A 25,067-nucleotide genomic window follows, 5' to 3' on the forward strand; every position below is an offset into this window, starting at 1 on the left:
ATGTTTGCATAGAGTTCAAATGCTCACGCTGGGAAGTAACTTTACACTTGTGGTTCTCTATTCTGCATTTCTAGGGAAACAAGGCTTACGCAGTACCTCCCGCAGTGCTCGCTTGTCTGTCAGTCAGCTGCACCTCTGTATTGCTAAACTGTGAAGTAACTGGTTGTAATCAAACTCGGAAGAGGTCTCACATATACTGAGGTTCTTTACGTTTCCTGACAACAGGTAGTCATGAATAGGAGAGAGGGCTGAGCAGTGCTAAGGGAAGACGTACAGCATGAACTCAGTTTGTATGGACGAGGACAATCTCCAAAGGCAAATCTGTAAGAGACCAGGCCTTATTGCTTTCACTGCAGGTAGAACTATTTGTTTAAAGAAAAAAAAATAATCAGAGTGAAACAATTCTTTGCTCACATAAGCTGCCGTGGTAATTGTGGTTTCTCACACATTTTCCTGTCACCGTATCCTTCACGTATAAAGTTTTATTCTTGTAGGATTGCCGTAACCTGTGCTGTGCATCCTGTAAATTTAAAGATACAATGAGCGAGTCTCCATAAACATACTGGTCTTAAAAAGTCCTGTAAAATACTAACACAAAGGCAAAATACAAATATACAAATACAGAGTGGAGACGAGATAATCAGATGGCGGAGCTTTTCTGTCACTCTCTTCCACGACCCACCCTAGCAAGTCCAACTCTCCAGATCTACGTGGGGTGCAGGAGAGGGAGCAGCTGCTTCCTGGCAGGAGCAAAGTTGGTCCCTGAGGAAATCCTTGCAACAGGTAACCTTATGAAAATTCATCTGGGCTACGCATGGTATGTGCACATGTAGCACGTGTGGCTCAGGCAGCATGATCCACGCAGGAAGCAACTAACATACGTCTTAAGACATGGGAAAAGAGAGAGGTCTTAGCACTCGGCTTGCCGGCTCACCCCGAAATGGCAATTTGCTGAAGAAGCAGCGTGCCAGCCCTGGTACCAGATTACTGACAGGGTAACTTGACTTCCCTTACAAGGCAAGGTAGCAGCAACAACACATAAGGTCTTATGTGCCCTTCCTCCCCCTTCCCACAGGCTCCTTAAAACCAGTACTGGGTTTAGGTATTATTTATTATTGCATTGAAAGGATATTATTTGATTTACAAACACAAATGATGTTATTTATTACATTACAATGCATTTTTACAAAGCTTTTGAACAATAAAACTATTTTACATAAATATGACTTCCAGTCCTCTCACCACCCATTATTTATACATATTTACTTTTCATATTTTGCTTTACTATTTCCCAGGTCTTCATAATTCCTCATACTAACATACAGTAGCTGTAGCAGCGGCTTCATCAGAGGAATTCAGTCAGCCCTTTCTTCATGGGAGCTACTGCACTTGTTATAGCACTGCAGTCCTACAATGGCTCCTCTTCTTCCCATTTCTTACCCTCCTGAATTATCATTTTTAGAAAATCATTCTCAGCATGAAGCAATCCATTAATGATGATCCATTCAAACTATTCTTGCACCCATTAGCGGTGAACTCCTTTGATTTTGTGACACCGCATTGTCCTTTCCGAAGATTTCCTGATGCGTCCTGCGTTTTCACTTTTGTGAGTTTTTTTGGGTTGGTTTTTTTTGTTTTGTTTTTTAATGAGCTTAGAGAGATGTCATCATAACAATAAGAATAATAAAGTCCAGAGCGACTGAGGAATGTACTGTGACCAGATTATTAATACTCAGAAACAAAATTAGGTTTTCTGGAACAGGTGGGTCGTTATTCGATTTTAGAAGAAAGAAAGAATGATCAAACTTAACAAAATGCCAAAAGCAAACACCATTTTAAGAAACGTGTGATCTTCTCGGCAAGTAGGTCTTGTTTTCAGATAATGATCCACAGAATCAGCAAATGAGAATTTCTTTGGTTTGTAACCAAGTTGATTTCGTGCCTTGTCTATTCGGAAAGTGTGAGTTACAGTAACGTTCCACACCTAAAATCCAAAGGACAGTTATGAAAATGACTTTAATATCTGATTTTCTAGAACTTGCATGAAAATATGTCAACAATGATATTACAATGGAATTAAAAACATGAATAAAGCTAGACACGCAAAAATATATAAATTTTGGAGTCAGATGCTGTCCAGAGCCAAAGCTTGGTGGACTGGGTGCAGGAGGAGTTTATGACACTGATTCCTCCCATGTGAACGTGAGATAATGAACGAAGGAAATCCCATGCAAGAGATCAGCACACTTCCCTCAAACTGGCTCTTCCCAACAGAGGAACGTGCAATGGGACTGGATGAAAGTACTGGAGGAGAGAGGTGTGGTGTCTCAACTTTGCAGAAAGGCATACCTAAGGAGTGGAAAACATGCACTTTTGGAGAGTTATATCCTCCAGCTCTGAATGCATGGTACCTGTGGAAATGCTTACATTGCACAGTCTCACTGATTTCTGATTCCTGCTTCAGATGTAGAACTAACGTAGAAGCAAGTGTAAAAACAGATGAATTGTGGAATAACTGAAAAGCTACAGCAGAAGTTAATGAGGTCCATTCAGTGTCCTATTATGTTACATGCTGCAATACAGTAAGAGACTAGATGATAGATTAGTTACAGCATTTTGGCTTATATTATAAATCATAATACTGTACAAAACCGCAAGTTAGATCAAAATGAATTTGTCCAGAAGGTGGGATTTTTTTGCAGAAAACTGACTTTTCATTCCAATTTAGAATTATTTTTAGTGGACTTTCTAATTACTGGCTAGCCTGGTATTTTGATAGCTGCTACCACTTTGCCCCAAGACTCTTGCTCTGTGCTCGTGGACCACCCTCTTGTAACAAGCAGTTCCACAGCATAGGACAGCTCGCTGGAAATGACCATGCAGTGCCTCTTCTCCTCTGTGCCAGCTCCATGTCAGTTGTTCTGTCTTGCACCTGAAGGATGTTTCTCTGGATCATCTAATCTTCAAGTAAGGTTTAACTTCTGATGATTTTATAAGGGATGGAAAAATCAGGCTACCAAATGAGGGTGTAAGCCCTGAGTGGACTACGCCCCTATGGAGAGAGCTCTACTGAAGACACTCCTGTATGCCTCCAAACGGTGTATCACATAATTCATGAGCATTTTGGTCATAAATGTGTAAACACTCCCTCTTTTTATATATTTACCTCATTCCTTGTCAAGAAAGGTGTAAAGCTAAAAAACGGCTTTAGTATGAGGTGCAGATATTCCATCACAGTGGCTGTGAAACAGAAAGTTACTTAATCAGACAGCTGGATAACGATAAACTGAGATAATACTGACATTGCACATCCTGTGATTCCCACTGACATCCGAGGATGCAATTAAGGTGGTAGAAGACAGTGTTTAATTTAGAAAGTACATGATAGACTCAGTTTATGAATAGTCGTTAAAGTTTATCTGGCATAATTAATGCCAAATGGCATAAATGATTATTATATTAATTAGAGTAATGTTCAGTTATATAACACCTATAATTCGTGTCCCTGAATTTTATAAAATCATTACGTAGCTTTATAGGAATAAAAAAACAAATTTAAAAAAATAAATAGCGTAATAATTAAGTAAGTATTATATAATTTTTACCTGCTATGTGAACCAGGAGAACAGGAATATGTATCCAGGGTTTCCTGTAGCCTAATTTTTCAAACTAGAAGGAGTATAAAAGGAAATAGCAACAGAATTTGTATCAAATTGAGGGTGTCAATGAAGCATGAAAATAGAAAAATGAATATTGATAAAACAGGTAACTAAACTTTTTTCCAGTTAATCCTCCTACCAATACTGGCAGTAAGAAATGCAACTGAAACCCGCTACTCGTTCTTCAGTGTCCACCTCCCACCCTTCAAATGCAATTGGATGGTAAAGGAGAAACAATGCAATTTCCAAGGAGCAAGTCACCAAGACTGGAACGCTCAACGACATTCAGACACAGGCCCATCATTCTACTGCAGTCATTTTCCTGAAAGTCTTTTCTGTGTTGGCATGGCAGGGTCAAAAAATTTAGCATGTTCTAAAATCCCAGCCTGATGTTTATGACAATACAATGTTGCCTCTTTTTAGCTTTAAGATATGGTTCTAAAAGACCTTCCCTTTTGTGCTGCAGTTGATGGCAGAACTAAGAATTTAAAAGCTATGCCAGATGCTAACAGTAGAACTTCTCGTGCGCTGTGAGCTTGCTTTACAGAAATGCTACTGCTCTGTAGCAGGTTCTGTACCTCTCATCTAGATTCTCTCAAAACAATAAAGGCAGTTATGCCTATCCCAAACCTCCCTTAAAGCCGGTGGATCTTTGGGAAACGCAGGGACAACAGGACTGACTTTAATGTTAAATAATTCAGTAATGAATGTGCACTGAATTTAATTTAGTTAGTACGGTCTTTTAGTTAATGATATGACCAGGGCCCGTACAGCGCATTAGAGCTAAACGCGTGTGCAATCCATACCAAAGGGACAATCCATTCAGAAAATATGACATTTTCACCATCATGTATGTAATACGCCTGACCACTCTGTTACAAAGAAGCAGAGAAAAACAATTAGAAAAACACTATATGTAGGATGGCGTGGTTGCATTAAATTTTATGTTTCGCATCTCGGTGGACCAGTCGGTGGATAAGGAATTGGCTGGATGGCCACACTCAATGAGTTGTGGTCAACAGCTCGATGTCTAAGTGGTGACCAGTGATGAGTGGCCTTCCTCAGAGGTCAGTACTGGGACCGGCACTATTTAACACCTTTGCCGGCGACATGGACAGTGGGATCAAGGGCACCCTCAGCAAATTTGCCGATGACACCCAGCTGTGTGGAGCAGCCAACATGCTGGAGAGACAGGATGCCATCCAGAGGGACTTGGAGAGGCTGGAGAGGTGGGCCCGTGCGAACCTCATGAAGTTCAGTAAGGCAAGTGCAAGGTCCTGCACCTGGGTCACGGCAATCCCAAGCACAAATCCAGGCTGGGCGGAGAACAGAAGGAGAGCAGCCCTGAGGAGAAGGACTTGGGGGTGCTGGTGCATGAGAAGCTCAACATTCACTGGCAACATGCGCTGGCAGCCCAGGAACCCCCCACAGCCCAGGCTGCATCCCCAGCAGCGTGGGCAGCAGGGCGAGGGGGGGATTCTGCCCCTCTGCTCCGCTCTGTGAGACCCCCCTGCAGTGCTGCCTCCAGCGCTGGGGCACCAACAGCAGAAGGACACAGAGGTGTTGGAGAGGGGCCAGAGGAGGCCCCGGAGCTGCTGGGAGGGCTGGAGCCCCTCTGCTGTAGGGACAGGCTGAGAGAGCTGGGGGGGTTCAGCCTGGAGAAGAGAAGGCTCCGGGGAGACCTTCCAGCCCCTGCCAGTCCCTGAAGGGGCTCCAGGAAAGCTGGGGAGGGACTCTGGAGCAGGGAGGGGAGCCATGGGACAAGGGGGAACGGGTTTACACGGCAAGAGGGGAGATTTAGGTGAGATATTAAGAAGAAATTCTTTGCTGTGGGGGTGGTGAGCCCCTGGCCCAGGTTGCCCAGAGAAGCTGTGGCTGCCCTGTCCCTGGAGGGGTTCAAGGCCAGGTTGGACGGGGCTTGGAGCAACCTGGGCTGGTGGGAGGCGTCCCTGCCCAGGGCAGGGGGTGGAACGAGATGGTCTTTAAGGTCCCTTCCAACCCAGCCCATTCTGTGATTCTATGATCTAGAATCAGAACCTATTTTCAAAAGAGTAACAGAATACATAGATATGTATAACGGTGAATACATTAACCTGGTTAAAATTACTGTTTCCTCAAATCAAACAGGAAATTATGTATTTTCAAAACAGAAAAAATCATCATTGAAGTATTAGCAGAATGTATTTGCATTTGCACTGTCCATGTGCTTGTGGAGCTACATACCATTTCTGAGAATTTAGCACATGGCCTTTTGGAGAAATTCTGATCTCAAAACATCAAAAATTAAACCTATTTGAAAGCTAAAGCTACTGGGACACAATGTTTATAGTGTTTACTTACAGCTACATAACCCTTCTCAGAGGTGAGAGCCTCAGCAGCTAGTAAGTGAGCTTGTACCAGATTTCCTATGTGAACCCAGTTCATCTGAACTTTGTGATTCCCAAATTTGAAGTTAAATAGTCTCCGCTGGATATTTACCTGTAGAAATAGAAAAGATGAAATAACTACATTATTCCTTTATTACCCAGTATCATGTATTCGTTTTGACTCAGCCTGAATACTTACAATTTGCTCTATTTGCGTACAATTACAGCACAAGAAACGTGTCACAAGACAAAAGCCAACTAGTTGGTGGTTTTATAAATCAAGGACTGTTGCACCGATACGCAGTGTTAAAACATGATGATGTTACAGTGCTTGGCTGAAATTAAAGTGCGTATTTGAAAGGCAGTATTTCCATTAAACAATCAGGGATGCGAACATAGTTCTACCACGGCATTTCAGCCTTGCAGCTTTTTCTTTTCACTTAAAAGCACGGCTTGATCCTTGCCGTTTCTGCAATGCTCATATCACGCTGTTATCTTGCATCATATGACCTGTCACCAAGCTTTCCCAACAGTCTTCCCGGAGGAATTGTTAAGAACTGTAATCATGATACTTCTACTTGTGTTATGCCCTTACAACTACTTGTAGTGTCCTCCAGAGCTGACTACATAACACATACGGCTACTCGTGGCAGGTGGCGCTGCTCTTCTGGTCCATAGATGCCTGGCGGACGAAGCACACAAGTATGGAGCTTGTCACCTCCTTGGAGAGAGAACAAAGTGTGATTTTCAGATAGCTTTGATATGGCTGGCATATATTACCCGAGTTTCACGTTGTGAAAGTAAAGGATCAGTCTGACCATTCTACGCGATTCAGCTTCCTACTAACTTGTTTTCGTTTCTGCATAAAATTTGATTCAATAGCAGTGGAACACCCTGTCTTAGCAGCCTGAAAAACTGAATCCCTCTGACCATAGAGGAGCTTGAATAGGGCCAGGACAAATAAAATTTTCCTACAGGTATGCCACCTACTGGATTGACTTTTGCTATTTATTATAGATATAACTTTATAAAGTACGTATTTGTCCATCGAGGTAGACACATGCAATACCAGAAGAAGATCATTCAATTTGCTGTATTTAGACACCTTGCTTGCTTGCAGCTCAATGGCATCACAAAGGAATAGAAGAGGTCTCTTAAACAGAGGCTTTCAAATGAGTTAGCCAATTTTAAACCAAAATTAATACTTTAAGCTCTATGTGTGAATCAGTAAGCAGATTCCTCTGACTCCTGAGAATAGGCACAACTACACCTTCTATGTTAGCAAGTGTAACAGGTGGTAGGCATTTGCTCAGTAATTAACCGAGGATGCTAAAATTGAATCCCCACCTGATTTGTTTGCCAGCTTTTCAGTTCAGAGAAATCACTAGAAATAGCAAAATATGTACGTAAAAGCAAAGATCAATATCTGCCTTGCTGTGTACAGACAGCTTTTTAGCCACAGCTATTCATGCATGTGTGACTTTGTAAGTCAACACGACTGTGATATTGCCAATCTGTTTAAGAAACTGCAATTATTCTAGCCAGACACCTGCAAGACTTTGAGGATTACGAGAATGACCTATTGGACAGTGCTTAGAGATTGGTATTATCAGAGAATCTTGAGGTGAATGGGGAATAAAAGCACAAATACTGTATCTATTGTAGAATTGGTAAACTTTTAAGATGATTTGAAGAAGTAAGGTTAAATGTTCTGAATTCTCCCATCTATTGTTTGCATATAATCTCATATCTGTCTGGCTGTACACATAAAAATTTAATAATCCACAAAGGGAGGAGTGGAAACAAACAAAATAAATCCTTATTTACATTAATTTAAAGTATACTATTTATTGATAAAGGAGTAATCAGAGAATGGAATAACCATTAGCGCTACTAATGATAGGAAAAACCCAAATGTTTTTTATGTACCTTTGAGTAAAGTTCCATTAGCAGCAAGAACCATTTGGTCTGCAATTGCCTTTGTTCTAGAATAATGATTAAATTGCTATAAAGAAAGGCAGAATATGATCAACATTTTAATCACATTATTGCATCTGTAAAGGCAAACCTCCTGTTTATATCTGATAACTGGTTAATCTAGCCAGCTTGTAGACATCAAATGAGTAAAACCAAACTAGAAATAACATCAAGACATAGCAAAAATATACTTTGTTTATGACAAAGAAACTTATCAGACTTACATTTTAGTTGTACAAGTTTAGCTTCAGAGCGAATTTAAGTCCACTAGCATTTACTTAACTCACTTTCTGTGCTGGATGTACTGAAATAATTAATATCAAGCCAAATGTTCTGGTGGGTCGTAAAATAATAATTTTATTTTGAAAAAACATCCATTTTGAATTGGAAAAAATTTTTTAAAACAGTAAGTTAAATATGAAATTAAAAATTCCGACTTTCCTAAAAATGTTTCCATTTCTTATTGGAGATATGTGGGAAGTTATAAATAATTATCTCCCAACTGTATCTTTTACTATTAACTTTAAAAATTGCACCCACCTGTATTTAAACAATAGGATTCTGGACGCAGTTAGTACATGCTCGTTTAGCGATCAGTTACCCACATGAGGCTATTTATGTATCTGTCGAATTTTATATTGCCATACTTTATATTGAAATATATACCTAAAAATCCCACCGTGGAAGTTTTTTCGACTCTCAGGTGGCTTAATCCACCTGCTCCACCTCCCCCCATGCCCCACCTACCTCTGCTGCTCGCTATTATGTGATCACCATTAGAGAAAACATACGATTAGGGGCTCAGACACATGCCACTAATGGCAAATTCCAGAAATGCTTTCTCAGAAGTCTGGGGCGCCGCACAGGCTGCGCACAAGCTGACACATCCAACTCGGTGTCCCAGCAGGCACCAACAGAGTCGCAGTCAGCCCCAGTTAGGAATGCTGGACTCGGGATGCGCATTCTAAAATGACGGCTTTTAACTGCGGGCAGCGTGCTGGGCGCCAGAAAGAACAAAGGGGAAGAGTGGCCAGAATGCACCGAGCTTCAGATTTTGGCTAGAAAATATTTGCTAAATGGTCACGGTAAAGAAGGAAATGCTATTTCAGAGCAGCCCTGAGGTGACTGTAACTACCACCTGGCCTGCAGCAAGAAAGCAAGGCTTAGGAACTTCAAAGACGCAAAAAGACATGTGATAAAGATGTAGAATTTGGTATTTAACAATACTCTTCAATGCAAAGGCTCACAGGGGCCATAATATTCAGTATTTACATCGTGGATGGTCCCCTGAAAGCCCTTCCTCTTAACATATTCTTGTTGAAGGTCACATTCCGCTTTTGTTAGTAATCTTTAAATATGTTATCATCTCACATCTGTCTAGTTATAGCAGATTAAAGCCACTATAATTTGAATATTTCTTCACTGATCGTGGGTCAATTTTTATTAATGAAAAATAATTTCATGGAATTTGATGTGATCTATAGTAGAACAGAACAGCCTTCAATAATCTATCCTTTAGAGCACAGTAAATGCCATGGTATCACATGAACAAAGTACCTTTTCCAGTGGAAAATACGGCACAGTTTCTTCGTCTCCTTCTTCAATAGGATTCCCTCCAAACACCACATTCACTGTACTGGTATATATCAGTCTAGGGATATTTCTTTGTTTGCAGGCTACAATGTTATACAACATAAATTATTTTAAAACAAAAATAAAGAGTGAGAAACTACACACGAACCGGCAGCTTCTCTTTTTGAAAACAAACATTACGCCTATATAAAAAGGTACTATTTTACCTTTAACTTATTTAATACAATATTATCTTTCATTCAGCTGGAATTTTTCATCCCAGATGCCTGCTATGTAAATATTACACATCGTGGTCACCAAACATTTTATGATTAGGTACCTGCCACTACCAAATCACCACTGGACCGCAGTCTTCAGCTGGGTAGAGGAATTATCTTGGCGGGGGGGAAAAAATTCCTCCTTTACTTCAGAAGCATTTCTTAATACGTGTTCATTTTACAAATTGAATAAAAAGAAGATGAGTAAGAACAATTGTTTGGATCAAATAGCACTGAAAACTCCCCGCTTCTTTCCGCGGGGGTAGTGCTGTGGAGAGCAGCCTGTCCATGGAGCGTTATTTTTGCCCTTATTTTGGCAGTGCGCACAAGCAGTACTGCTTCTGGCACCCCAGTTTCACGGATGCCTGTGCAGGTAAGTCAAGTCACCTAAGAAAATGTTCTAGCTCTCTCTGGTGTGACAAAACTGTATTTGTCTCAGTCGGTTCATAAGTGACAAATGATGTGTTAGCAAGAAATGCATGCCGTTAGTGTATAATCAGTAGTACCTTAAATACAAACGAAATTAGTATTATTTACAAAACAAAATCTTAATTACGGGTTTCAGTCAGGTGTTAAGACGTTATGTCTAAATTCTGCTGCATATTTATCATGGCAAACTTGAATAACTTAACTTCCCTTTTGATTTAACAATGCTGCTAAAATTCAAGTGAATTAATATTCAAAGTCAGGAATTTTTAGAATCTACAGTGCAGTCAGTCCAGTTGGCTCATTGGCTCATTTTGAAAATAATGAATGTAATTACCATGTTGTAAGTATTTGGAAAAAAAAACCAATAAAAATATCTATTAATAAAATGTAGATTAACAGGTTCACGCCCCTCCCAAGACTCTTGCTTTGTTGGGAGCCTGCTGAAATTTGACATGATGTATTTATGTGGGTTCAGAGATTGGGCTAAGAAGAAGGGAATATGTGGCAACCTCTTCCCTCCAACTCATTTAGAGTTTTACTTGCCTACCATGTCACTCTATAATTATTCATGCTTTTTGCAGTAATAATCTACAGTAATCCACAGGCAGCCTGAAAATGGGCCTAAATTAAAACTGCTTTTGACATTTTGCTTTTTGATTTTTTTTTTGATGCTTGTTTTTTTTGGCGAAAAGCAAAGAGAAATTAGCTTTGGTATTTCCAATAGACTTTGAAATGTTCTTTCTAGAATTGAATACACAGAGAGAAATCTACTAACATTTTCCAGAGACACTAGTCAAAAATCAGTATATAATAAAAAGAGATCCCATTTAGATAGATGATCTATCTGAAAGGATAGAGGATTTTCTATATTAAGGTGATAAAATAATAGCTAAATATACTTACCACATTTATGGCTCCTGTTACCAAATGTTTACAACACAACGAACAGTACAATATCTCTCATGTTATTTCTACAAGGAAAGAGGATAACACTTCTCCATTACACAGAATAAAGAGAAAAAATAACCAGTACATGGAGGAGGGTTTAAGTTGGTCTGCCAAGGAACAAAATCCAGGTCGAAAACCTACGCCCAATTCTCAAACCAGTGGCAAATCTCCTACCGGTTTTAATGGGACCTGCACACCTAGCTTTACATCCTACTCTGAAAGGAGGGAGAGAAGAGCCTCATTTTACTGCCAAATCAACACAGAAAACATCCAATTAGTTTTTTTAATTCATGGTTTGGATCAGATGCAAAGAAGGAACATCAAGGTACATACCATCAATTATTATTTTTGTGCCTCCGACATTGATGGATTCAATCTGGTCTTTCTTTTGAAGCTAGAAATAAGAGTTTGCACAATATCTAATTAATCGAATGTCACATTCACGATACAATTCTTACAATCGCCAGATCTAGAACAGCTGTGGCCTTTTTGTGATGTAGGCGTTAGTTCTCTGTCCTTCTGACATACAGTGATTCCTAGCAGTTCTCATTTTTATTGTCTTGTTCAGTGTATAAATAAATAAAGTTGAAAAATGAAAGATAAAAATGCATCTGGAAGGAAATTATAATGCTTAATTTTTCTGTCGCACCCCAGATAATCCACGATACAGAAACAGGCTTTACAAGCAGGGGTTATGCTCCCTGAAAGGTTTCACAAATTCTTGTTCCAGTGGCAATCTGTCCTGTTCTTAGAAATAAATTAGTTGTTTCATGACTTTTTTTATAACACCCTCCGTAAATATCACTGTTATTTAGCATAACTATATCGAGTTGCTAGTCTGTATCCTCATGACTGTGCGTTCACAAGAAGAAAATGCATCAACGTTAATTCTAGAGCAATATTGTCACACTTCTTCAGATTGGAGAAGAAGGATATGCCTTCTTATCCAAGCTCTTAAATCTATGATCTCATTTTTCTAGAGTATTTTGTGTAGTACATTAGTTTCATGCTTTGACATTTATTATTTTAGGAATACCTGCCTTGTTGCCTGCATGGATGACCTGACCTTTATAACTAACTTCTGCCTGACATAAATACCATATAATTACATTCTTTGCTACATGCAGACAAATTTTCGCTTTCACAAGAATAAAGAAAGAAAATGTTAGGAAAATTGTACTTGCTTGTTCTAATCCTGACATTCCACACGCAGCCACATGAAAAACACAGTCAACTCCTTCACATGCTTTGAACACTGCATCATAATCCCTCACATCACCCTGTAAAATGAGAAAAGAATGGATTTTTGACTAATAGAGCTCATTAAATTCTCTACAGAATTAGTATTAACTATGGCTATTAATGAAAATCTAAAGTGATTCTGATCTATTTTTCACAATACTTAACTAGCATTAAATAAAACATAAACATGGAGAAAAATCCACGACTAAGATTTTTGTTAGTATTTTGTTGCAAAACAAATATGACTCTTGTTAGCTTCAATTATAATACATATTTTCACACTTAGTCCTTCAGCCTGCAGACTGGCAAAACTTGTTTGACTTGAATGGGAGCAGCACATGCTCGAGGGCTGGAGAATCACAGCAGGAAGGGCTCAGCTGTTTGCCATGGAATAGCCAAATAAGAGAACCCCTTTTCTGTTAGCACCCTGAGATCTGACTTGTGCAATCTGGACAAATGTCTCTTTGCCCACCTAAGGTTTATTGAATGATAAATTTAATTACCGTTTTGTACAAGATTAAAACAAAAGAGTACACACGATATGCATTTAGTACTGTATTAGTATACATTTGTGTATTACAATCACATTATATGAAGTGCTATATAGTACTGCATACTGTACTATATTAAATACACAGGCACTACATCTAGTATCAAATGCTACGCTGTGCTTCGAATATTGTGTTGCGTTTTTGTATACCGGGCAATACTATATGAAAATACTCCACTTTCATACAGATGTCAAGAAAAATAAACCACCTTTCTTTTCATAATTATGATATTTCAAAACATTTGAGATTATTCCGTTTCCTGTAATGAAATTGATAGAATGATCACAAAAGAAATGGCTGGATGCAATATTAAGATGTCATCTAATCAGTCTTTAACTCTCAACTTTTTTCTTCTGAGGTTGCCAAAGTATTTCACAAATATGTCTGACTTACTCTTCTTACCTTCAATCAAATGCTAAAATAGCTATCCAGTATAAACAACATTAGCAATCTCCAAACCACCGATCAAGGCTCAGATCTCTGAAGTGACTTATTACTTTATTTACTAGGACTCCCTAGTTCCATTTTCTAGGAAATTCACCTATACTTTGTAATGTTTATTCTTTTAAAATTGGATTTGTCAGATCTCGAGTCTTCTTTAAAAGACACAAATTGTCACCAGTCAACCAACTTAAATCAAACTATGTGGATTTACATCATTATCAAATCAAGCCTATGGTTTTTGACTGGTTTCTCAATAATACTTTATCTCTCTCCCATATTCTGTAAAAGCTGTTTGTGAAATCGAACAAAAGACCAACCATCCTGAGTCAGACTAAAGGTCTGCTTAGCTCGGTATTCTGCCCGCTCGCAGCCACGCAGAGCAGTATCACGCATCGCCCTTTGCCTCCCTTACTGTCTGTCCCACACGGCGATGCAGTTAGAAGGAGAAAATCTGTCATCACCTCAATAGCCCCTGGGACAAGGATCCTGTGATCACGTTCAGCTTTGCCATCAACTTTCTAGTGTTACTGGTGGTGTCGGATGAGATCAGCTGAATGGTACCCAACGTCTAGCTGGACCTTGTGCAAGAGGACAGGAGCACATACAAACTGCTAGCGCCCCACTGCGTAGCCAGAACCCAAAGCTGAGTGGATGAAGCAGCTGTGAGGAGTTGGTGGTCCCCACATCAGGGGGGATGTTGTCCTCCACAGACGGCTGAGCCATTAAATATTTGAGGTCTCTTTTATTCCACCTCTTTTGCAGACATAATAATTTTCTCGAATTGTTAAGAATCGAAAGGAATCAGTGTTCATAAATGGGTGCCCTGGGAAGAACAGGAACAGGGAAAGCATATGTGACACTTCCCTCCAGAATACTTCTACAGTTTCCAAGTATATTCTTTCAGAGATTTCTTGAGCCTAATTTAGCTAGCTTACTTAGTAATCTCCAGCGGAAGTAAGTTTTTGTCAAGACTTCATACGTGCCTTTTACCCACTGCATGAAAAAATAACTTTTTATTTGTATTGAGCTGATGACTCATTTCACCTGATGGCCCTTCCTACCTGTACTGGAAAGGACAGTCAGTCCTTAACTGTCTCCATACTGCTCACACTTCGTAGAGCTCTCCTGCTCCCAAGTAATTTCTTTTCCAGACTGGAAAGCCTGCGTTTCCTCAATCATTCACGGCACGGCAGTCATTCTACATTTGTGATCACTTTTATTGCCCTTTCTCTCGCCTTTTTACTCAAAGTAATTTCCCTGAGCAGTAAACTTTGTCACTTCGTTGTTCACTCCTTCACCTAGGTGAGCTATGAATGTGTTGAATGGCACCTCCCAACACAGGACTCTTCATAACTTCACGGGTAACACTGAGAGAACTGACCACTTGAGCTCCTGTTTGCTACCTCTTAATCAGTTACTCATGCGTTTCAGGACCTTTTACAATGACTTCTTACTGTCCTTAAAGGCTTTTCAGTAAACACTTATCAAAACTCCTTAAGAAGTCTTGGTAATGTGCATAACTTTCTTTCACTGCTGTTAAACATGTAATTTCAACCTACCTTGAAAAAGTCTGCTCCATTTGGAATTTCCCATTGAGGCTTCCGCACATCAAACAGAACAACAGCAATTCCTGACCTGACAAGAGCACATCCCAGATTGTATCCCAGATAGCCTCCACCTCCTGTCACCATTGTCTTTCTGCTTCCATTAACCAGTGGTCCAGCGCATGCATTTGGTTTGCTCTCACACGGTTGGCTGCTGTGGAGCTCTTCTGTAGATCCTTCTTGCATCACGGCTGCAAGATAGAAGATCTCTTGAAAATTCCTGCATAATACTCTGAGATCCGGGTAATTTCAGTAAATTTCATGTTACAATGCTCCTTTCGTGACTATACTATTTTTATGTATATATTTTTATTATCTTAACATGTTTAAAAATGTATAAATTCATCATTTTGGTGATGGGGTTTCTACGCGCAATGAGGAATAAGTCTGAATACTTCTATATTCCAAGATTTTGTCTTTTCCTCATACCGACGAGTTTCATATTATATAGAAATGATGAGAAATTACAGGATTTTAGAGACGTTATGATTACCTAACCTTAACAGGTATGATTACATTTTTGAATGCTTGGTATATCAAACATTTTATCCCTGAAAACTCACTAACTTCTGATATATTAATGCCAAATAGATGTTAGCCTACTAGTCAGGAAAAAAAAAAAAAGATAAGGAATATAAGAAAGGATTGGTTCTGCTTTTAAAAACTTTATTTCACATTTGGGTCACCGTTCTTCAGTAATGATAAAAATTTGCTACCATTTGAAATTTTTCTGTTTACACACTAAATACATTTAGATTTATGCCCAGTACTTATTAACTTTTGTCCATATTGTCCTCATAAGGGCAGTCATATACAGCTAACCTGGCAAGGAACAGAAAGGATAAGCCACCTGCCCTGTGGGTTCATCTGCTTGGGAAAACCAATTAGAATATCATTCTGTGATAAGCAGTTCTACAGGAGATACTCATCTCTACTCCTTGCTCTGTATTAAAAATGAGTTTATTCTACAATAATCACTTTTCTTTAGAAATTCACTCATATTCTGCAATTAAAATGACCGGTATTCCAGATCACAATATACTCCAAGAAATTAGTCCAGTTAATTTTCCCACATAGACAGCCCCTATTGTCCTCACTCCCTGCATGGCGTTTGCATGTTAGGATCTAGGCTCTTATGGCCCCAAACAGAAATCCAGAATAAACCCATCTGAATCGAGTCACTGTAAAGTGGGAGCCAAACCGGATGCCTGCCAGTCTAATACAGGAAAATAGACCCAGTTCCTACAGATTATTAATGTTTTCTCATAGTTGGAGTGGGTGCTCACAGCAACATCCCCACGCACGGGAGTGCATCATCTTCCACCGGCTGGGCACAGGCAGCTAAGCGTCATTTGCTCTCAGTCATCTACAGCAGGGTTGAGCAGAGATTATGCAGAAACTGGGCATGACTGGTGACTGGCAGCTGCATCGCTTCCAGGGTGAAAGAAATACTAGAAAAGCAGCAGAAAATGCAACCCACAGTACACAAAGTTACGGACTACTTTTGCTATTGCCTTGTTAATTTTTTATAATTTTTTTTGTGATATTTTTATTATTTTATGTGCTGTTTTTTAGATTTTAGACACAGGGAAGTAAGTACCAGATTCTCCATGCCGTTACACTGTTTTAACACCAGTGTCAGCTCACTAAATTCAATTAACTGAGTGGCATAACACAGTGGAAAATACGAGCTCCTTATGTTGAAAAATATCCTGACATTTCAAAAATGAAAAATAATTCATATTTCCAAAATAAAATTTAAATTAGAACTAATATAATAAAACTAAAACAAGTATGCCTCTCCTGTTCAATCAAGCAGATTTAAATTCCCATCTCTAGATTCTCCTGCACAGTAGTTTTAAGCCATGTAAAATTCTTTTGCCTTGACTTTTGTGAAAAAGCACCTTTTTATACACTGTAAAGAGAACTAAGGTCAAGCTTGTCACGTATGACATAAAAAGACATATTTGAAAAATGACATATATTTGAATACTTGTCATTAATATCTCCTTATATTCTAAGTAAGCTGGAGGTTGTATCAAAAAGTTTGAAGATTTCATTAGAAATCTCTTTCTTAAAAAGCACTATTAGCATTAATATATTAATCTCGTTCATGGAATTAGAAAAGTATTATAAAATTTTGAATGTAAACAATTTCCTGTAAGAAAAGACTTATTTCCAGTATCAGTAACTTCCTTGTTTCTCTAAATTTGTAGGAACTATTCTGATTTATTTATGTATTCTGCATGATGAGCATAGTCACATCTTACGCAGCGCATGCGGTGTGAGTTGCTCTTAGCTCCCCTGCTGTCATTCAAAATATTAGAAATGCAGAAATTACTTCCCATAGAAAGTTAGAGTCAAACATTTAAGTTTTTTTAAAATAGCTAAAGAAGTAGTAAGTACCCTTGGTAGAATCCTGGATGTCAGCGTTCTCCCAGTCCTTCCTGTCCAAGTAATATGGCGAGACTTCTCTTTGCTGGCCAATTAGTAACACAAGGGCATCCGGTACTCTCAGACAAACAGATGTTCACGTGTGCCCAGGCCCTTTTGCTGTTCCTGCCCCTTTGTAGCTGGTGGCTGGGCTAGGAGCCAAAAAAGGGCAGGGCTTAATTTGTACATAATTTACGTTCCTTTTCAGGAAAAAAATGAAATCTTTTCTCCACAACAGACCCTTCTAAATAGGATGGTATCTCTTACTGTTACCTGCTAAAAGTATTGATAAGACACTAGACAACACAAATATACTATTGGTACCATCATTCTGTAGATAAATGGTGCCAGATTACTAAGGCATCTCACACTGTTTTTGAGAAGTACAGAGAAAAGGGGTCTTTACTAAAGAAAAACAGGAAAGAAATTCTGAACACTAATGTTTGAAAGTGAACCCCTCTCAGTTGCATGAAACTTTGGTAGGATCCATCTCATCCAGCAGCAGAGTGAATGGGAACACTTTCTCCTTCTACCTACAGTTTTCAATCTAAATTTGTATAAAGAGAAGGAACAAAAATCTTGTTTGGCAGTGGTACTTAGCAGTTTCATCCCCACTTTTCTATCTTCACCCCCAATCAATTCATGTATTTGCGAAGAGGCTCAGCCGAGTTGTTCTCCAGCTTCCGAGATGGATGAAGTACAACCATCAAACTATCTGGTACACAACAGAACAGGAGAAGGCGATTTACTATTAAATAATGCGTTCAAAATGAATAATTAATTAAATGATTAATAATTATAGAAGTTCTCCGATCCTAAGACTTTAAAGCACTTTAAAAACACATATCCTTTTGCAAACTAAACAACGAGAAATCAAAGCCAACATTTTTAAATGGGTGTGTCTAAAATTAGGTCTCAGAGCAGTAGTTAAGATGCTGAAGAAACACTCCCAAATCTAAATATAAATGACTACAATTTTAAATGTTGGCATGTTAGAAATAGCTCAAGTTCATAGGCGGCTTTGCAATTTGAATGTAATTTAATGTTCATGTGCTGACAAGAACTCAAACTAACACCTAGGCAAATATATTTTAGCATAACATATACGTATGTAAGTCCCTGTGGTCTGCATTAGAACTAGAATCTTTGAACCTGTCAAGCTAATCGGCACTTCTCAGATTTCCAGATGAGTGGCAAACCCAGCTCAGAGTGAAACCCCCAAGAATACCACATTCTCTGTTTTGGGCTGCCCGCGGCACTGATAGCTTTTACCATTTAATTCAAGAAAGAAACTGGCTATTCTATCCCTGGTCTACTACAGAACTCCTCCACAAGTCAAAGCAGCTGGTCAGCTTATTCATAGCATATCAACCCCACGTTGCCCAGTGAAAACCAACAAAGAGTATTTAAACGTGGCTTTGGGTTCCAACTTAGCCAGAAGGGGACACCTCAGAAGGGTGTTCAGAACAGGTATTTTGTACCTCTCTTGTTACGCTTATTCTCGTATCTTTAATGAAGAAGAGGGGTGGCCATGTTTTATTCACTGCATCCCGCTGAGTCATTTTGAAAGAAAAAGAAGCTAAAGTTACCGTAAGCAAAGCTCCTGCATTAAGAGTTAAGCTTGCTTTTTTCTTGAATCACAACTCTACACCACCCTTTTCTACTTTTTCTCCTGTAACCACTCACAGTTCATGTAGGCACACAGAAATAAACAAAACTTCCAGTACTTCTAGGAGATGACTGCATAAAAACACAACAGCAAGGTGTCGGAGAGTTTGCCTCTTTATTTACATGGAGAAGGTCCACATTTCTGAAATGTTATGTTGGCTTATCAAAATGTTACTCACATCCAGACTGTAAAGCAATGTTGAAATGTAATCGCACTGTTTCATAGAGGAATCTAGTAAGCTTACACAAGCTGATGTCACATCACATACTGATAGATCCACTGATAAATCTGAATTGAGTGAGTAGAACTCAGGGCATAAGACAGACAAGACACTATATGTCTCCAGTATACAAAGGGATACTCTTGTCCTCATCTAGCTCTGTGGGCGCCAGAGATGGGTACTGGACCACAGAGAGGTATTAGGTCATGGCCCAGGAAACAGATGTGGCTTTGCCCCTTTCATTCAGCAGGTCCCATTAACTTCATAGGTCTGCATTTTCAGGCCACAGAACAGGAGCAATGTTCCAGCTGGGAGGTAATAGGAAGCCAAATGAGGGTTTTTAATTGTGTGGAAGACACTATGCAGAAAGGAGCCTTTAACAGAGACGTGACCAAAGCATGAAGAGCTAGACAGCTGTCTCAGTTAAAATGACAGCCGGATGTTTGGCATGAGTCATAGGCAGGATGGGGTGTTCTGCAGTGCCCAAGGGCAGAAGAATAGCAGAAAAGCTTAAGAGACAAAGCTCTCTCTTAAAGCTATCTCAAGGATAGGGTTTTGCTGAAATAAAAATATCCTCTCTTCATTTGACATATTAAAAATTCTATATCTAAGCCCCAATGAGTAGAGTTGTCCAAGCTCGTCATGTGTTTGAACACCTCCTTGTGCACTTGTTCACCTCCAGATGCCCAGTCACATGTACTGACACAATCACATGAACTCAGAGTGGCGAGACACGTTTAGACAGCGCACCAAATCACCAATCCTCTCTGCAGCCCCAAAGAAGTCCGGACAGGTCTGTTGTAGGGTGTAAGTACCTTTTGACCAAGAGTACTTAGCTCTTTGTAACTACAAAACCAATCATCCTCATAACAAGGACTGAGTCTAAAACAACAGAGAGCTGAGAGAAGTGAAGTGACAATGGTGAAGTATTCACGTTTTGAGTGAGAGACGGCAGAAAGTGTTAAAAAGCATTTCAATCAGGTCTCGCATTGTTATGGAAAAGAGAAAAACAATGGAACTCTCCTCTAAACATCATACCTTTCTGTGCTTAGAATTTTTTGCTTCAAAAAGAGAAATCATGGGATCTGAATTTGGGAAAGGAAACTTAGGAATATTTCTTTTTCATGTAATCAAATGCTAAACATATCAAACATTTCAAAGGAATGAAGTCGTCCTTAAAAAGTTTCCCAACACAATATTAATGCAACAACAGATGTAATTTAATACCCAAAGTATGCATCATTCAAATGCAATATTAAATACTTTATGATACTATAACGTTCTTCACATTCCTTGCTAAGTTAGAAAAGTAAGATACAGAGCCAAAGCAACTTACCCATGTCCCGCTGTAAGTCCATGCCAGAAGGGAAAAGAAGATGCAGATCCTTGTTCCTGTTATTAGACAAAAGGCATATTTTTGATGCCTAATACAGCAAAAAAAAAAATGGGCACAAACTTGAACATAGGAAGTTCCACCTAAACATGAGGAGGAACTTCTTTACCCTGAGGGTGGCAGAGCACTGGAACAGGCTGCCCAGAGAGGTGGTGGAGTCTCCAACTCTGGAGACATTCAAAACCCACCTGGACATGTTCCTGTGTAACCTGCTCTAGGTGACCCTGCTCTGGCAGGGGGGTTGGACTAGATGATCTCCAGAGGTCCCTTCCAACCCTATGATTCTATGATTCTATGAAAAGAATAACTGTATGCTACGACTAAGTTAAGATCATTTGGGTAGTAAGGTCCCGCTGATTTTTGTTAGGCAAAGATAGTAAGCATTCATCACTATGCATTTCAATAGCTTATCTTTTGTAAAGACATTTTTTCTGTATAGCAATGAAACTATACATTTCTGTATAATAGTAACAGAAGAAAGTTACAAATATACATTTAGTAAAGATTATACTATGCTTTTTCTGTTTTTCTTATGTCCTGTCATGTTAATGGCTTTTTCTTACTAATGCTATCGGATACCGTGTTTCTAAAACCAACGATATCTAATACATTAAACGTGTTTCTCCTGCTAAAAAAAGTCTGAAGCTTCAAGGTTTGCTACTATACTCTTCAGACGGCTAGCTGCAAAGTTTAGGAGACCAGATTCTTCTTAAACCCCACAGTTCTTCATTAACATACATAAATATGTTAACTCTATTCCTTCCTTTTTCTTGTGACTTTGTTTATGTGCGTTACGATTCTACGTATTTCACCATTTCCTCATGGAAGGAATAAAGCACACAAATACTTCAAAGCACAGCCTCGGAATGTGTCATATAAAATGCTTTTCAAGTTATGTTTTCTCATTTACTTTGTATTCATGGTCGCTTTGCCTGCTACACTGATTTACAGGTCAAATGAAATGATAACAGTGAGACTGCACTGCCAAATCAGGGTGTAATTCCAGGAAGAAACAAGCCAACTTGTAATAGCAACAATGAACATGCCCTTTATCAGCTCTTAGGTCTTGTTAGAAAGGGAGACAGTTCATGCAACATCTGAAGGCAAAGAATAAAAATGTGTCATAAATAAAAATAAGCATTAGCTTGTACTGAATAAAGGCATGTTTCTATATAAGGAGCAAAGATGACAACTTGGCTTCTTACATATAGGATTCACAGAGAAAACAAAAAAACCCCACAGGAGCTATATATATGTAGGTTTTAAAAAGATTATTGAAGACCAATCCTAATCGGTTTCGTTTTAATTCAAAGGTTTTCTAATGGTTATTGCACTGGAAGAGAGAAGTACAGATTATCACTACTACTACATGGTTTGTTTTCATACCCAAAACAATTTTGTGTATGAGGAGGAGGTATGAGGGCATGCGAGGTGGCTTAGGGTGGATGGAAGAGGAGGATCTGTTTTGCACGGTGCCAGTCAGATACCATTCGACTGTGAATTATGGCAGTACCTGAGCTGTTCCGCATAGAAGTTACCCACTCTTGCTGCAAAACCAGCACTCTTCTGATAGGTGGCAGAACACGTACTTTGAGGTAGCAACTGGTTTAGCCACTTGTCTTTAATTCATTGCATGCAAATCAACATATTCAGTGAGTCACAGCAATGACATGGCTTACAAACAAGCTGGAAGAAAAATATGCATCTTTGTCAATTATAAAACTCCTCTTTTATTATGTCTTGAATACAGTAAATTGCATTCCAGGAACAATAAACCAGGAAAGCAAATGACATATACCTGACAGTTCAACACTGAAACGTCATTAACAGAGCACTTGATTGATCAGGTCACCACAGCTGAACCATCTCCTTAAAATGTCTTCCTGACTAAGTAGCCCTCGGATTGATGGGAGCAGGTAGGACGGGCGTTTCCAGGTAGGTAACAGGCAGGAGACAGAAACTAAAGGAAGGAGCTGCTCCGAGCAGAGCAGCCTGCAAGACAACAAGGCTTCGGGAGCACCGAGAGAGGCTGCACAGCCTGAAAACACTTACAAAAGTAGTGAAGTTGGATGGGATGCAATGGCTAAATACTGTAACACATGACTATTTTATAGCTTCTGTGGTTACACAAATTCTAACGTCAACATTTGTTCCTTACTTTTCAGTTGCATTTTTCTTGAACAGGAGACTTAGAAACCCTTAGCTCCACCACCACCAGCAAAGAGAAGACTCCTGAATTCCTAACGCCTACTTTAAGCCTGGGAGCACGCTCAAGAGAACCAGAGAAACTTGCTATGCTCTGCCCAGGGAAACAAGTGACCAGTCTAAACCAAACCAAACTACTGAGTGATGAGATGAGTATTAGTGTAGGTTGCTGTGAATTTAGGGTTACATAGATCCATGGACAATCAGTCTATAGAGACACAGCGTAAACGGAATAGTTTTGAATGAGCAAAATCTCTGAATGCCAAATACTATACAGGGAAAAACCAAGGCTGTAAATGGGAGGTGTAACAGATTGCAATCTAACACACTGAAATACTCTGATGCTTACCCACATTTGCAAAATCTGACTTGCACATTACTATCTTATTTCACAAAAAGTCTCTAATATAATTTAATGTACCTGCACAAATATATTTCCTTTTAAGGTTCTTTTAAAGGACTTTTATAAGAATATCAGAATCTATGCTACAGTATTGTGACTTTTTTATCCTCCAAGCAATAAATAAGAATCTCTTTCCGGCAATACATAAACCTATCCTTTCCACCTGGATTTAATGTTCTAACATTTCTATTAGTACAAATCCACTCATCTTATGAGCGATCATCATCTAATATTTATATATCCCAAATAAAAATGTAACTAATCCCATTCATTTACAATTAACATTTTCATATCAAAGCATCTCAGCAGTTACACATATACCAACACACATACTAATAAAATCGCAGAAAGTGAGGCATAGCACAAAACACCATTTTAACTGCAGTATTCCACAGCAGGCTGGTAGAATGCAGGAGACAGCTGCTGCAGAGCATACAACACCAAAGAGACTTTTATGATAGAAATAATTTTTATTTTTTTATGGAGACAAAACAGACGGAAGGACAGAAAAGATACTATCTCCCATATCAGTGTATCCAGTCATTCCCATCAGCTGGCACTCAAGAGATAAAAATGGCTCCTGAATAAACTCAGGTCAAGTGTCTGAATTTTGAAGTCTGAATCCATTTTCATTAAATATTACATACATTAATCACCTGAGATTAATTCCTAACCTTCTGAAAGACAACCGTAAACACCTACAAAATACTCATGAGCTGTCATTACAGAGTTCCTCATTAAAAAAAAGAAGTGTGTTTAATAAATCAACTGGAAAAATATATGCCTCATTAAGCTAGCTGCAATAAACTGGATTTTCTTATATGGTACTGGCAAACATATTTTTAATCTCTCTAGGACAGGAAACACATAAGAACTTAATGGAATTCCTTAGAAGACTGGCAGTGTCTGGTCACGCAGAACATAACCAGGCTTTATCAGCAATAAGATATTACTTGTTTACATGTCTGATGATTTCTGAATCATCAAGTCTATATCCTTCGCTACTGCCAACATAGAAAGCAGAGAGGCAAAATAATTATTAGCAAATTCTTTTGTCAAACACATTCATTCCAAGCTTTGTTTTCTGCACTAAGGTTATTTCTTGGCCGCCTATGCAAAACTGGCATACAGAATTCTCTTTGTAGTAACACAGCCATCTGTCCCATCTGCTAGGGATAATAAGCACCAGCAAAGAAGTCTCAGACCACTGCCAAAAAAAGACATCTCGGACCTACCACCAACCGATTGAAGCAATTATTAGTATGATGCAGTAGAATAGAAAAGAAGCAAAAATTGTGATCCTGTATAACTCCTAATTACACTAGAAATACATTACACTTAAAATTTGTATTAGCTATATTAAGAAATATCCTCTACTTATATTTAAACTTCAGAGAGTTCAGGGCTTGATTTACTTTGAGTCCTGCAAAGTCTGCAAATGGAATAAGTCAGCAGCACTTATCATTTGTAACTCCTCTTGCCAGAAGTTCAGCGACAACAAAGAATACATGTTCCCTCTTTCCGCTTGAAGCTAGAAGCTTTAAGCACACTCTGAAAAGAAGCAGGCTAGTTGTACCACTCCAAACCTCTTCAGCATCTTTTCTTCATCTATAATTTGATCCTACAAGTCAAGCACATGAATAGTTTTTTAAACACAATTGAAAAAATATAAAC

General features: G+C 39.0%; 2 protein-coding genes across 14 annotated transcripts in view; both read right to left on the bottom strand.

Annotated features, from left to right (window-relative positions):
- Positions 1-1,103: 1,103 nt before the first annotated feature.
- Positions 1,104-15,256, bottom strand: LOC134520086 (putative short-chain dehydrogenase/reductase family 42E member 2). Its single transcript, XM_063345059.1, has 11 exons — positions 15,026-15,256; positions 12,414-12,509; positions 11,563-11,623; positions 9,560-9,678; positions 7,955-8,030; positions 6,664-6,746; positions 6,000-6,137; positions 4,466-4,531; positions 3,606-3,669; positions 3,167-3,240; positions 1,104-1,984 (listed from the first exon to the last, which is right to left on the bottom strand). Exons 1-11 carry the CDS (start codon positions 15,254-15,256, stop codon positions 1,781-1,783), a joined length of 1,212 nt encoding a protein of 403 aa, XP_063201129.1. The 3' UTR covers positions 1,104-1,780.
- A 7,241-nt stretch (positions 15,257-22,497) lies between these two features.
- Positions 22,498-25,067, bottom strand: part of VWA3A (von Willebrand factor A domain containing 3A) — a 40,674-nt gene continuing 38,104 nt past the window's right edge. For all 13 annotated transcript variants that reach the window (XM_063343647.1, XM_063343652.1, XM_063343655.1 and 10 more), the window contains one exon: positions 22,498-25,014. The gene's annotated coding sequence lies outside the window, so the exon portion shown is untranslated. The remainder of the gene's footprint in view (positions 25,015-25,067) is intronic.

The sequence above is a fragment of the Chroicocephalus ridibundus genome, chromosome 8, assembly GCF_963924245.1.
Source record: "Chroicocephalus ridibundus chromosome 8, bChrRid1.1, whole genome shotgun sequence".
NCBI classification, from domain to species: domain Eukaryota; kingdom Metazoa; phylum Chordata; class Aves; order Charadriiformes; family Laridae; genus Chroicocephalus; species Chroicocephalus ridibundus.

What these genes read in the sequence shown, in the direction of transcription:
- LOC134520086 (XM_063345059.1), bottom strand. Translation starts at nt 15,256, where the DNA reads ATGCAAGAAGGATCTACAGAAGAGCTCCACAGCAGCCAACCGTGTGAG. An exon ending in TAATGGAACTTTACTCAAAG is followed by an intron (nt 6,747 to 7,954) that starts GTACATAAAAAA and finishes TCTCTCTCCAAG; the next exon opens with GAGGTGACAAGCTCCATACT. An exon ending in CTGAGAAGGGTTATGTAGCT is followed by an intron (nt 4,532 to 5,999) that starts GTAAGTAAACAC and finishes TCTTTGTAACAG; the next exon opens with AGTGGTCAGGCGTATTACAT.